The sequence below is a fragment of the Diospyros lotus genome, chromosome 1 (genome assembly GCF_014633365.1).
Source record: "Diospyros lotus cultivar Yz01 chromosome 1, ASM1463336v1, whole genome shotgun sequence".
Taxonomy (NCBI): Eukaryota; Viridiplantae; Streptophyta; class Magnoliopsida; order Ericales; family Ebenaceae; genus Diospyros; species Diospyros lotus.
In genome coordinates, this window is record NC_068338.1 from 43,298,101 (window position 1) to 43,311,584 (window position 13,484).

Sequence of the window (13,484 nt, forward strand, 5' to 3'; positions counted from 1 at the left end):
TTGCAATGACAATGCCCCGAAAATCAAAAAATATAAACAGAATGTTATGTTAATTGCAAGCCTGCCTGCGTACTCTCTAAGCCAAAATTGTAGACCCAAATCTAGGAAAATCTTTTCCGAGACTACTATATATGATACTGGGCCAAACCCATCTCTTTTAGATGGAAGCCATGACCCATTTGATATCTATAACATGTATAAATACTCTGTCATTGTATGTTGCAGAAGAAATTCTTGGGGCTTCCACATCTCAAAAGGTTTTAGAATAGAGCTTGATGCTATGTCTGATATTCTAAGCCCATGGGGAGGGAAGTGCTGCATTTAGATCCAAAAGCCGAAGGCAAAATTCTAAAATCTGAACTTACACAATTTTCAAAAAAGTTGGGTAATTGCCAAGGATCCACACATAAGAATTAAAGATGGAACTGAAGCCATCCGGTCCCTTCCTTTTCTTGGATGACAAAAAATTTCTTCCTAGATTCATGTAGTATACGTTATATAGTGGTAGTTTCTCACAGCTGAAGTCTCTCACCTATGCAGACTGTATCTTGCTTCTTGCCCCTTCCTCTTGCGATGCATCCACCGTTCCTTCTTCTACTAGATTGTGCCTCTCAAGGACCGCAATAGTCTCTTCCTTTGCGCTGCAAACACAGGACAAAACTTGTTGAAGCCATTGCAATCATAGGTTGCATTAACAACCGAAGATTTAAATCTTCAAAACTTAAAAAAGTTAATTTAGCATATGCATAGAAATTGCAGTATCTCTGTTTATCCAATAGGCAAATTCAAATCAAACCTAAAGAGAAGATAAGATCTCAAACTAAACAAATTTAAAAAGCTATCTGGAAGAGGAAGAGAACAGCTAATATTACCACAGTCCTGATAATATGCCCTATGATATTAAAGTTGACCCCATGCCTTTTTACCTTGAAATACCAGTGAAATCTCAGAGCCCCTCAATACTTTCAGCAGCATATATGCTTACAATAAGAACTACAATGACACTGACACCCTTGCAGAAGGTTCACCATATTCTCCACTCTTTTTAGCAGTGAGGGTTGGCATTGGGATTAGAGTGTCTGCAAGCCTAGAAAACTGCTGATGAAAGTAGGTTACATCCTAGCTATTTTAAGTTTTTTGACATCTAAGATTTACCAATTGTGAAGCACAGTTACGGTTTAATCAACAAACTTATATCAAAATGCAAACAGTTAAGCAATAAAACACTCAAAAAAATGCAATTTATGTAGAAATCCAAGCACCAGGGAAATACCGTTGATAACCCAAAACTCTAAATCAAAACAAAGCACCTCAGACTAACTCGATAGACACCTCAAGGAAAAACCATTTTGCATGATTAACACCCTTGATTCACAGTTTTCAAATGTGAATATTGTTTCAATAGACACCTTCAAGACAAACCAACCATCATTTTTGGAATTGGTGAACAAATTAAAATTGATGCAACCACTCCTTGAAAGAAAATTACAATTTTCTCCGCTTGTGATTTTTAGGTTTTAATGTCACATATAAATTTACAGCATACAACCATTTCTGCCAACTACAGGGATTTGAAATCTTACCTCCCTGCTCTAAGAATCTTGTACTTTCCTGGTTTGATAAGTTCCACCACTGTTGATCCTGCCCGGCCTGATGGAAGCACGCTGTCATCATAAACATATGCACAGTGTTCCCAAAGGTTCTCAAAATCCTTGATGCAGACGCTACTAGGCTGCCCACTCAAATTTGCACTTGTAAGGGCCAGGGCACTTCCAGAACCACGGGCTACAATCCTTATAAAGTTGCAGTTGGGCACTCGAACTCCAATACTATCCAATCCAGGGTTTAAGGATTTCTCTAAGATACTTGATTCCCCTGCAAAGCTTCCAAATTTCATTCCCAAAAGAAAGGAATAAACAAACAAAAACAGAGCTGCTTTTAAACAAAGACTGAAGACATATGCTTATACAAGTGTAATATACTCTTAAATTTATAGAAGTTAGTACTAAAAAAAGGACTACTACAATATAAAGTTTTCTTGATCCCAAACTACCAGTATAGCTAATTCACCAATGGAACACGATAAAATAAGAACCTAATCAGAAAAAAAGTAATTTATCTTGTAGGTTGAGTTGCTTTTTTACATTTGAAGTAGAAGATAAATCTCTTGGATCCTAATAGTACATGTTAAACATGATTTTGGGTTACAAACCTCGCCTTAGCACCACAGTTACGGGTCCTGGAAGTAGACAATCAAGCAAGCCATGAGGCAAATGATTCGTTATAGCAAACCGTTGTATGTCTGATACATCTCCGACGCAGATTGCAAGGGGGCTTGTATGTTTACGCCCTTTGATCTCGTAAATCCTATTAACTGCTCCTGTAGAGCTGCAATAGCTCCACATGAAATGAGTGCAGCAGTTAATAATAAATTGTGAAAAAAAAAATTGCAATTCAAGATGCAAATGTAGCATAAGTACTCCACAAACAAGTAATACAGGAAAGTACTACAAAGGTGCAATGAGCTCAGGAATAATCTAAAAGACTAGTACTCTATTAAATAAATTATGGCTTTGGCTCAGGAACAACTAGCACAACAGTAACTCTGTTGCACTTTCACTTTATTACAAATGTTGTACGCCACAATATGAGCGAGTTTCCAGTCATCCAAGTGAACATATTTTAGAGTCAAACACCTTTGTTAGATATAAGTGGCTGCAAGCCTGCAAGGAAGGCTGTTAAAAGACACCCTTATCAACCACATCGACATCATTAAATGATGTAGAATGCATGCAAGGAAGGCTGTTAAAAGAAGTGAGCCTGAAATGGTCATATGGCAGCTGAAAGACTCAGCTTTGGATTATTATGTTCTATAAATGATATAGTAGCTCATAACTATTAAATTATAGATTTTTCAGTTTGTCAATCTGTAGCACATCCAAACATAAAAAAGAATTTATATTTGGGAGGATATTACTAATCCATGACTCGGGGCAGTGGGATTTGACGTAGAACCAAACTATCAATGCAGTTGAAAACTTTTTTTTTTTTTTATTGTTGAGTTGAAAACTATTTAACGGAGGAGGAATCTGAATGGAACAAAACATCAAAAACTTTGACATCTGCAAAACTAATTGAACCATAATGAATGCTCTGAAAATTACAACGTGAAGACATGGAATGGAGGTACTACCAAGCATCACAAGCAAAGCCATAGATTGTGTCAGTGGGGACGGCGATGACCTTCCCAGCTTTGACAGCTTCAATTGCCTCTTCTGCATAAGCTTCCTCCGCAGGGCGAACTATGCCCAACTTCCTAGTTTCTACGTTCATATCATCGTGTTTCTCCGAACTCCAAGCCATCTTCCTGGTAAGGGCCCCTCCAAATCTCCTCCTGCACTGCGGCAAATGCATAAATCCGAACTTTGGCAAACCTAGAGTAAGATAAACCCAGATTAAATCAGTAACTCAAGCATGCTTTCTAAATACTAGATTAACCTGACACTGAATTGGAGAGAGAGAAACTGACTATGATACTTGATCAAACTTCAAAGAGCACCTCTGTGGAGGGATGAGGGAGAGAAGCAAGTGTGGAGAAGACTCAATCGCTCTGCAATTTTCGCCGGAATAGCGTTCATGATCTCTCAGACCTGCCGTTGAACTGTTTGTGAAATTGCCCAAGCGAAGTGACCTGAGCAAGCCAGAAGATGAAGCGTGCGAATGCGCCGAAGCCACGCCCTAACCCTTCTCCAACTATTCCATCGACGCACCAACAAATGTTGTTAGGAAAATTCTATACACAGCGACGGTTTTACTCTTCGCAGTCTTTTTCAGCTAAAATTTTTAATCATTTTTTAAAAATCCTATTTTACCCTTATGTCACTCCATCATATCATCTTCCTTCCCTTTTTACGCTGCACAATCACTCTATCTCTCTTTCTCTCTCATTATACTTATTTCTTTTTTTCTCACACCTATCTCTCCATCTCTCTCTCAATGAGCACACACACAAATATGTATATATATATATAAACACACACACACAGAGATAATTTATTATAATAAAATAAAATTAAAAAAATATAAATAAATAAATTATTTTTAAATATCTGTATTTTAAATAATTATAAATTAACTAATTATAAATTTTTTAACTAATTTTAAATTTTAAATTATCGTGAGTTAAATTTTTGATACTCAAAAAAATTTAAAATTAGTTAATTTTTCTTATTAAATTATTTAAAGATACATATACTTAAAATTAGTTATTCAATCAACTAATTTAATAAGATATATATCTTTAAAAATTAGTTGAATTTATTTAAAGATATATGTATCTTTTTAAAAATAATTTATTAAATAAATTCAACTAATTTATTTTTAAATAGAATTAACTAATTTAATTTATTTAAAGATAGATGTATCTTTTTAAAAGAATTAACTAATTTATTTATTAAATAAATTCAACTAATAAGATATATGTATCTTTTTAAAAAGAATTTATTTATTTATATTTTTTATTTTATTATATTATAATAAAAAAATTAATTAAAAAAAAAACTTTCCCCAAAAGCCAACTTTCAGGAAACACTGGGTTCCTCGAAAGCTGGCTTTCAGAGAACATTTTGATAGTAAAAAAAAATTTAAAATTAATTATTTTATTTAATTAAATTACTTAAAAATATATATACTTTAAAATTAGTTATTCAATCAACTAATTTAATTGAATAACTAATTTAATAAGATATATATCTTTAAAAATAATTTATTAAATAAATTTAACTAATTTATTTTTTAAAAAAATTAACTAATTTAATTTATTTAAAGATGAATGTATTTTTTAAAAGAATTAACTAATTTATTTATTGAATATCTTTTTAAAAAGAATTTATTTATTTGTATTTTTTATTTTATTTTATTATAATAAAAAAATAATTAAAAAAAAAAATTCCCAAAAAGTTGGCTTTCGAGGAACTCAGCGTGCCCCGACCTCCAGCTTTTAGGGAACTCAGCGTTCCTCGACCCCCAACTTTCGGGGAATATTACTTTTTTTATTATAATAAAATAAAATAAATAAATACAAATAAATAAATTCTTTTTAAAAGGATATATATATCTTATTAGTTGAATTTATTTAATAAATAAATTAGTTAATTCTTTTAAGAAGATACATCCTAAATTAAATTAATTAATTTTTTAAAAATAAATTAGTTGAATTTATTTAATAAATTATTTTTAAAAAGATACATATATTTTAAAATAAATTTAATTAATTTTTAAAGACATATATCTTATTAAATTAGTTGATTGAATAACTAATTTGAAGTATATGTATTTTTAAATAATTTAATAAAATAAAATAACTAATTTTAAATTTCTTTTTGACTATCAAAATGTTCTGCGAAAGCCAACTTTCGAGTAACCTAGTGTTTCCCAAAAGTTGGCTTTTGGGGAAATTTTTTTTTTTATTATAATAAAATAAAATAAATAAATAAAAAATATAAATTAATTACTCTTTTTAAAAAGATACATATATCTTATTAGTTGAATTTATTTAATAAATAAATTAGTTAATTCTTTTAAAAAGATACATCTATTTTTAAATAAATTAAATTAGTTATTTTTTTTAAATAAATTAGTTGAATTTATTTAGTAAATTATTTTTAAAAAGATACATATATCTTTAAATAAATTTAATTAATTTTTAAACATATATATCTTATTAAATTAGTTTATTGAATAACTAATTTTAAGTATATGTATTTTTAAGTAATTTAATAAAATAAAATAACTAATTTTAAATTTTTTTTAATATCAAAATGTTCCCGGCTTTTGGGTAATTTTTTTATTAATTTTTTATTATAATAAAATAATATAAAATATAAATAAATAAATTATTTTTAAAAAGATACATATATCTTTAAAAATTAGTTGAATTTATTTAATAAATTATTTTTAAAAATATACATATATCTTTAAATAAATTCAACTAATTTTTAAAGATATATATCTTATTAAATTAGTTGATTGAATAACTAATTTTAAGTATATGTATCTTTAAGTAATTTAATAAGATAAATTAACTAATTTTAAATTTTTTTGAATATCAAAAATTTAACTCACGATAATTTAAAATTAGTTAAAAAATTATAATTAGTTAATTTATAATTATTTAAAATATAGATATTTAAAAATAATTTATTTTTTATATTTTTTTAATTTTATTTTATTATAATAAATTATCTATGTGTGTGTTTATATATATATATATATTTGTATGTGTGCTCGTTGAGAGAGAGAGAGATGGAGAGATGGGTGTGAGAGAGAAAAAGAAATAGAGTGACTGTGTAGTGTAAAAATGGAAGGAAGATGATATAGTGGGGTGATAGAAAGGTAAAATAGGATTTTTAAAAAATGATGAAAAATTTTGGCGAGAAAGACTACGAAGAGTAAAACTCTCGCTGTGAATAGAATTTCTCATGTTGTTAACACACATCAGGTGCTCTAAAAAGACAAAAATACCCCCACCTCTGCTGTTAACAAATTCTCGCTGCTGGAAGCCTCCACTCTCTGGCCGCTGTGCTGCGGAGCCACAGGTCAGTGCTCGCCGTCGCTCACTCAGACCTTCTTGTTGCGACGCCGCCTACCAAAGATTAGCCACGGCTGATTTTTTTTCGATGCCTTGCCGCTGCTGAACTGAACCTTGAGCCTCCGTCGCTTACCGCTGATTTTCTGGCAATTTCCAAGTTCAGGATGTCTATTTTGGTGGCCTCTCTTTCAATTCGAGCTGTTATCTCCAACGTGCTCTATGAGAACCTTTCACAGGAGATGGACAGTGTTCTGAGCCCTCGCTGCCGCCGTGAGAGAAGATCCTCGATGAAACCAGTGTGGAGAAACAGAAATCCCTAAAATCTCTCAAATATGGCATGCGACAGCTCGCTCAGCATCGATAGCTTCAACGGATGGCAGATCTGTGGGTCATCTTCTCCGGTGGGTCTGCCAGTTCCCTGAAACAATGGCGATAGTGAATCAAGCACTCAACGACGAGCCTCCTCGCCCACATTGCTTCTCTCTCTGATCTCAACAGCGGCGACCGGCTACGCTGGCTGGCTCTGCAACAAGAAGCGGCGGTGACTCAGTCACGTGGGTCTCCTCCCCCAGCGGCGATTCTCTTCTTCTACAATCTTGGGTCGCCGGATCTCACAATCAACGGCATTGCGTCCTTTTCCGGATAGCGACAGCGCACATATCCGGTCCAAGAGCTTTGTCTTCGAGGAGAACAGAGGATTAGAGGGTGGCTGGCTGTGGCCTGTGGGGAACAGAGAAGAGAGCCTTTGAGGGGTATTTTTGTCTTTTGAAAAATTATGGTGTGTTATCCATTGCTAAAGGGAAATTCTACTGGCAGATCGTAATTTTATTTTTCACAGCCCACAGCTCGTCAAATTTCACGCTAATTTTAAATTTTTTATTTTATTCCTCTCATATCCCACAGTCACTTTCTTCTTCGACCGCCAACCTCTGCCTCGCCTCTCTCTTTCTCTCCCCCACACATACAAACACATACATATATAATTTTATATATACACATGTTGATGGGTATACAAACACACACTCACATATATATATATATACACACACATGTTGCTAGGTCGACCATGGCAGCCGACCCCCCACTCTCCTCCTTCCCACACACATGCACTTTCTCTCTCTCTCACACACACACAAACACATACATATTTATATATACACACACATGCAACCACCATGGTTGACCCAGCAATTGGGTCGGCCATGGCGACCGACCCCCCCTCCCCCATACACACACACACTCTCTCTCTCCCCTCCTCCCCACACACACACGAAAACCATGGTCATGGCCATGGCAGCAGTCAAGGGCCTTTTTTTATATCTGTATTTTAAGTAATTATAATTTAACTAATTTTAAAATTTAAATTATTGTAATTAAGTGTTAAATTTTTAATACTTAAAAAAATTTAAAATTAAGTCATTTATCTTATTGAATTACTTAGATACACATATCTAAAAATCTTATTATCATTTAAAATTATTTTTTTCAAAATATATGTATCTTTACCTAATTCAATAAGATAAATTAATTACTTTTAATTTTTTTAATAAAAAATTTAACCTCTCTAAAATTCATCTTAGGCGTTGAATTTTTTACTTAAAAAAATTAAAATTAATTAATTTATCTTATTGAATTAGGTAAAGATACATATATTTAAAAAAAATTATTTTAAATGATGGTAGGATTTTTAGATATATGTATCTTTAAGTAATTTAATAAGATAAATTAACTAATTTTAAATTTTTTTAAGTATTAAATATTCAATACAATGATTTAAAATTTAAAATTACCTAAATTATAATTACTTAAAATGTAGATATTTAAAATTTATTTATTTGTATTATTTTTAATTTTTTAATTTTATTTTATTATAATAAAAAAAATTAATAAAAATAAAAAAATAAAAAAGGCCCCCGACTGCTGGTTGGGGAACCTAGGTTTCCCCGGGCAGTCGAGGAACCTATTGTTCCCCGGCTCGGGCTAGTCAGGGAACGTTGGGTTCCCCGACTGCTAGTAGTCGGGGGGTTGCAGTTGGGGAACCCATTGTTTCTCGGCTCAGACCAGTTGGGAAACGACGGGTTCCTTGACTACTGCCGTGGCCGCGGCCATGATTTTCATGTGGAGGGGAGAGAGAGAGTGTGTGTGTGTGTGTATGAGGGAGAGGGAGGGTCGACCACCATGGCCAACCCAGCAACTAGGTCAGCCATGGTGGCCACATGTGTGTGTGTGTGTGTGTGTGTTTGTGAGTGTATGTGTGTGAGAGAGCGAGAGTGTGTGTGTGTGTGAGAGGGGGGTAGGTCGCCATGGTCGATCCAGTAGGATGTGTGTGTATATATATATATATTTGTGTGTGTGTATTTGTGTGTCAATTTTAAAATTTCTATTTTACCCTTCCCACATCCCACAGTCACTTTCTTCTTCAACCGCCAGCCTCCGCCTCGTCTCAATCTTTCTCTCCCCCCAACACACAAACACATACATATATAATTTTATATATATACATACTGCGGGCTGTGAAGAGTAAAATTACGGGTTGCCAATAGAATTTCCCATTACTAAATCTAAATGGTTAATACTGTCGCCCCTCGATTTAAAATATATATATATATATCGCCACGTCCTCTGTAACTACAAACTAAAAAATACCATTTTATGACCACGTTTCCACCACCCTTCTTAAAAAGACATTGCTAATTGGTCCAATTTTTTTTGAAATAGCAGCTTTAAAGTTTTTTTTTTTTTTTTTTTTTTTTCATTTTATCCCTTTTTGGAGGACCAATTACTATTATTATCTAAAGAAAAATGCTATACAATCTAACAGACAGTTACATCCTATCACTGGAGAGGTTAACTTGAGAGTTGGATCGTCCTATCTGATTGTAAAGCACGGTTTAAAGGACAATCATATTTGATTTTACAAAATAATTTAAATTAATAGTTATATTACATGGAATGCCCAACAATAAACATGTCATTACGTTCAATTTAATAATAATCAACTTTATAAGACTATGCTAACAGCCAAAACTTTTTATTGAAGTGAGGCCGAAGAGCTTTTCTTTTTTTTTTTCTCATTTTACCCTTTGTATCAACAATTTGACGTCTTTCAACCTCCCACTTTAGCTAAAAGTTTTGGCCTCATATTGGTGTCTCTTGAAAAAGGATGTTGATAATCTTTTTTGTTGGCCTGAGGCAAAAGTAAATAACATAAAGCTAAATTTCACAATATATGCATTGGCATGCCTCATCCAAAGGTATGCTTTGATAGGGATTTTATTTATAATTTATAATTTTTCTTTTTTCTTTTTTTAGAAGTAAAGAGGAAAATGATAGTTTCTTAACTTATTTTCATTTTCAAAAATTTTAAATGGTGATTTTCAACGTAAGCAGTTGCCCCATATAGAACAACAATCAATAAATAGATGAAAGATAAAATTCTATTTGGAAATTAGTAAGCAGTTCTTCTATGAACAACGTTGAAGAAAAATACGACTTTTAGAGAACTTACTAGCATTGACAGTGGCCTGAACCAGACGACAAAGATACTCAGTGGAATCCATTGCCTCCCATCTCTAAGAAGCGTATAATTTGATGAAATCCCTAACTTTTAAATGAACGTATAAATTAATGAATTCCCTAACTTCTTTTTCACCAGTAGAGTTGAAATGTGTAAACATCCAACCAAGATACATGAAGTCTCCGAATATTTGAACTCCTCAGACTATCATCAAACCTTGCATGAAATTCAATTAAAAGGGTATCGCATTTGTAAAACCCTTGTAAAGAGTCAAAATATTTCAACTCCGCAAACAAAAATTGAAGCAAATTCTGGAATACCAAAGTGCCCTCGCTCAGACAATGTTTAATGCCAAGTCTATAATTTTAACCAACAAAATTGTGCAAAAGGGAAAACTAAGGACGAAACAACAAGTGGGTAATGAGCCAAGAATTTCGCAAAAGGCCGACTAGTTTATCAATCTTCATCCTCGCCCTCGTTCTCAGCAATGTTGAAGTACCTAAGTTCATAAACGTTCCGATCCTTGTTTGAAGCTATGACCCGGAGCCAATCTCGTACATTATGTTTCTTCAGGTATTTCTTAGTCAAGTACTTCAGGTACCTAATTACACAAGCTATTATCAGAACATTCCATGCAATTGATAAAAAAAGATCAAAACTCATAAGCACTTGCACCAACCACTACTCATCTTTCTTTTCAAATAGTTGTAGGATGAACAACTTGTATGTACAGTTAGTCAATGAAACCTTGAGGACAAGGTGTCACAAGGGGAAAGCCTGAACAAAAAATGCAAACCAATCTATATATCCAGGGTTGGCCGCAACATATAATAGTAACAAAACTTGTAACAACATGACTAAAGAAACTTAGAATTCAATGCCAAGATTAGCTTTTCTCTTTACAATGTTTACGTTTGATAAAGTATTGTGTGGCCATTATTTTCCCATTCCCTTTGGAAAATAACTAGCATCACAGAAATGAACACAAGTCAAATATTGAGAGTGACGCACAACCCTGAATGGAACTCACCAAGAGGACAAGGCAGATATATGGGAAGGACACACTAATAAATAGAACTCAATACAGAGAAGCTTGAAAGAAGAATTAATTAAAAACAAGGAATTATCTCTTCTTCTTTTACATCAAAACATTTATTTATGAACATAATAAAACTGCAGGATCATTTCATATATTTTATGGTGAAAGAAGTGAATCAAAACCCCTGGAATGATGTGTTCACACACTACTACATTCGCAAACAAATTCAAAAGGAGAAGGGCGCATGTAAAAAAAATCCATACTTTCATCACATTGCAATCTTTTAGACTCGTAATTTTTCATACTCGTGCCAAGACTATAAACTTGTCTCATGCTTCTCCAGGCATCCAATAGAAGAAAAGAAACGTTCTTGCAACCAAGTGCAAGTGCATGCAAAATTTTGCCTTTGACATGTACACTTATTCCTACTGCAGTGCACACAGCCAGACCAGACCTGGATGGGCAATGTCTCCTTCCAATCTCCATTTCATCTTCTGCATTACTTCCTCCTAGCCCCTTTCTCTATAATATGAAATTTAATGCGGTAGTGAAATAGAAAAAACAGTAACCCCCATTCGGCCCAAGATTTCTGGCCACCAGATATCATTATTCCACCTAAAATCATTCAACCGCTTGCTTGAAAAAATTGTTCGACGGGAAACTTATAGCGGACATATTTTTCTTTATATAATCCATTCGCGCGTGTAGGTAACAAAAATAATTTTGCTTGAAATTGAAGGGCAAGGAGAATAAAACATGGTAAGTATTATTTTCGAAAGATAGGAAAGAAATAATCGATTGCAAGCAGAAAAAAAATATGTTTCCCCGCAAGAGCTAGTAAGGAGGATATAAAGTTACTTCTTTTTTTTTTTCACCCTTTCCCATTCTCAAATCATCAGAAAAAGATGGTGCCGCCGATTAAAAGCTTTGAACAAACACATCAATCACAGAGGTCAAACCCTGAGGCCATAGCGTCGCCAAATTGTTGTTAAAAATAAAGGCAGTGCAGTGTGATGCTCCGATCATTTTGAACAACAAACTACAGAAACAAGGCCAATTATTGCACAATTTCATAACTTTATAAAACAAACCAACTCGTCAAACCCTAGACGCATGAACCGAACAAAGAACGTATGCGTGCGTAAGAACTGAAAAATGAGAATATGCGAAGAGAGGAGATGGATAACTACCGCTTGGAGAAATTAGAGTCGGAGGTGACGGTAAGTTTGCTCTTGTCGCGAGTAACAGTGACGGAATCGCCTAGAGCGCCGGCTTTGCCGCCGACCTTGATCCTTTCCTGGAGGAACTTCTCGAGAGAGGCAATGTCCATGATCTTGTCCTCCACCGGCTTCAAGCAATCGATTGTGAAGGTAGCCCCCTTTTTCTTCCCCTTGGTGCCGCCGCCCGCAGCTGCGCTGCCGCCTCGACTCATCTTTCAACAGGAGGAAGCTTGGTGGGGAGGGGGGGTTGGTTGTTGAAAGGGAAGAAATATGCGGAAGCGGCCACAGGAGGAAGGAGAGAGTAGGGTTAACTAATATATATATATATATATATTCAGTTTGGGGTTCTCTAACCTGGGCTTGTGCCCTAGGGGGACAGTGGGCTAAGCCTGCAATTAATAGAAAATTCATTTATATTACTGGCACATATAAATATTCCTCGATACCCAACTAATTTCTACTCCTTCGCTAAACTTTTATCTTTTAAGTTGAAAATAAAAATATTTATTTTTCTTGCCTTCTAAGACTCCACTAAAATAGCAGAGCTCTGCTGCATTGGCGACTCCTCTCTTTGTATCAAGATTCAACACTTCAATTTCAATTCATGCATGGAATATTGAGACTTGAAGACTTAAAAAATAAAATTATTATTAGAAGGTAATAATAAAGTTAAAAGATAAATTTTGAATGAATTGTATGGAATATTTACTTCTGAATGTATATAAATTGTGTTTGCATCTAAATTTATTTAAGAAATGCATAAAAAAAATCACCTTTTTTTAAAAATTAGTGAGACAAATCTCAAATATGGTAAATAAAATAAAAAAAATTCAATTATTAAGTTTGAACACACCATAATATAATATAGCTAGTTACGGAGTTGAAACCAACCCCCACTCCTGAGCAAACTTAAACTGAGCAAACTTATTCCACTTCACCTCTATTTTCAGCCCATAGATTGAACATGGCTGATAGTTAGAACACAATTATTTCACCACCTACGCACTGATACCTCGGGATGGAAATGAATTCCTAATTCATTCATCTAAAATAAAAACAAATATAAAAATTCATAAAATAAAAAAGTTTATTAATTTTAAATAAAATTAATTGAAGACC

At 33.5% G+C, this 13,484-nt stretch overlaps 2 protein-coding genes across 4 annotated transcripts; both read right to left on the reverse strand.

The window, feature by feature from the left end:
- Positions 1–286: 286 nt before the first annotated feature.
- LOC127794839 (uncharacterized) lies at positions 287–3,774 on the reverse strand. 3 transcript variants are annotated; one of them, XM_052326098.1, is made up of 5 exons: positions 3,560–3,774; positions 3,194–3,434; positions 2,213–2,388; positions 1,584–1,875; positions 287–641 (listed from the first exon to the last, which is right to left on the reverse strand). In XM_052326098.1, the coding sequence occupies exons 1-5, from the start codon at positions 3,636–3,638 to the stop codon at positions 533–535; spliced, it is 897 nt and encodes a 298-aa protein (XP_052182058.1). In that variant the 5' UTR covers positions 3,639–3,774; the 3' UTR covers positions 287–532. The 3 variants fall into 3 exon arrangements, with proteins under 3 accessions (XP_052182058.1, XP_052182067.1, XP_052182063.1); XM_052326107.1 differs by having other exon boundaries at positions 3,538–3,702; XM_052326103.1 differs by having other exon boundaries at positions 3,530–3,702.
- Positions 3,775–10,295: 6,521 nt separating this feature from the next.
- LOC127793504 (60S ribosomal protein L22-2-like) lies at positions 10,296–12,664 on the reverse strand. Its single transcript, XM_052324256.1, has 2 exons — positions 12,336–12,664; positions 10,296–10,707 (listed from the first exon to the last, which is right to left on the reverse strand). Exons 1-2 carry the CDS (start codon positions 12,575–12,577, stop codon positions 10,563–10,565), a joined length of 387 nt encoding a protein of 128 aa, XP_052180216.1. The 5' UTR covers positions 12,578–12,664; the 3' UTR covers positions 10,296–10,562.
- Positions 12,665–13,484: the final 820 nt, after the last annotated feature.

Bases quoted from the DNA above. Each gene is read 5' to 3' on its own strand.
- LOC127794839 (XM_052326098.1), bottom strand. From the start codon at position 3,638: ATGAACGCTATTCCGGCGAAAATTGCAGAGCGATTGAGTCTTCTCCAC. The intron at 3,435-3,559 runs GTGCTCTTTGAA...ATCTTACTCTAG, and splicing joins TCCCTCATCCCTCCACAGAG to GTTTGCCAAAGTTCGGATTT. The intron at 2,389-3,193 runs GTAGTACCTCCA...GAGCTATTGCAG, and splicing joins GGCTTTGCTTGTGATGCTTG to CTCTACAGGAGCAGTTAATA.
- LOC127793504 (XM_052324256.1), bottom strand. From the start codon at position 12,577: ATGAGTCGAGGCGGCAGCGCAGCTGCGGGCGGCGGCACCAAGGGGAAG. The intron at 10,708-12,335 runs GTAGTTATCCAT...TTGTGTAATTAG, and splicing joins GACTCTAATTTCTCCAAGCG to GTACCTGAAGTACTTGACTA.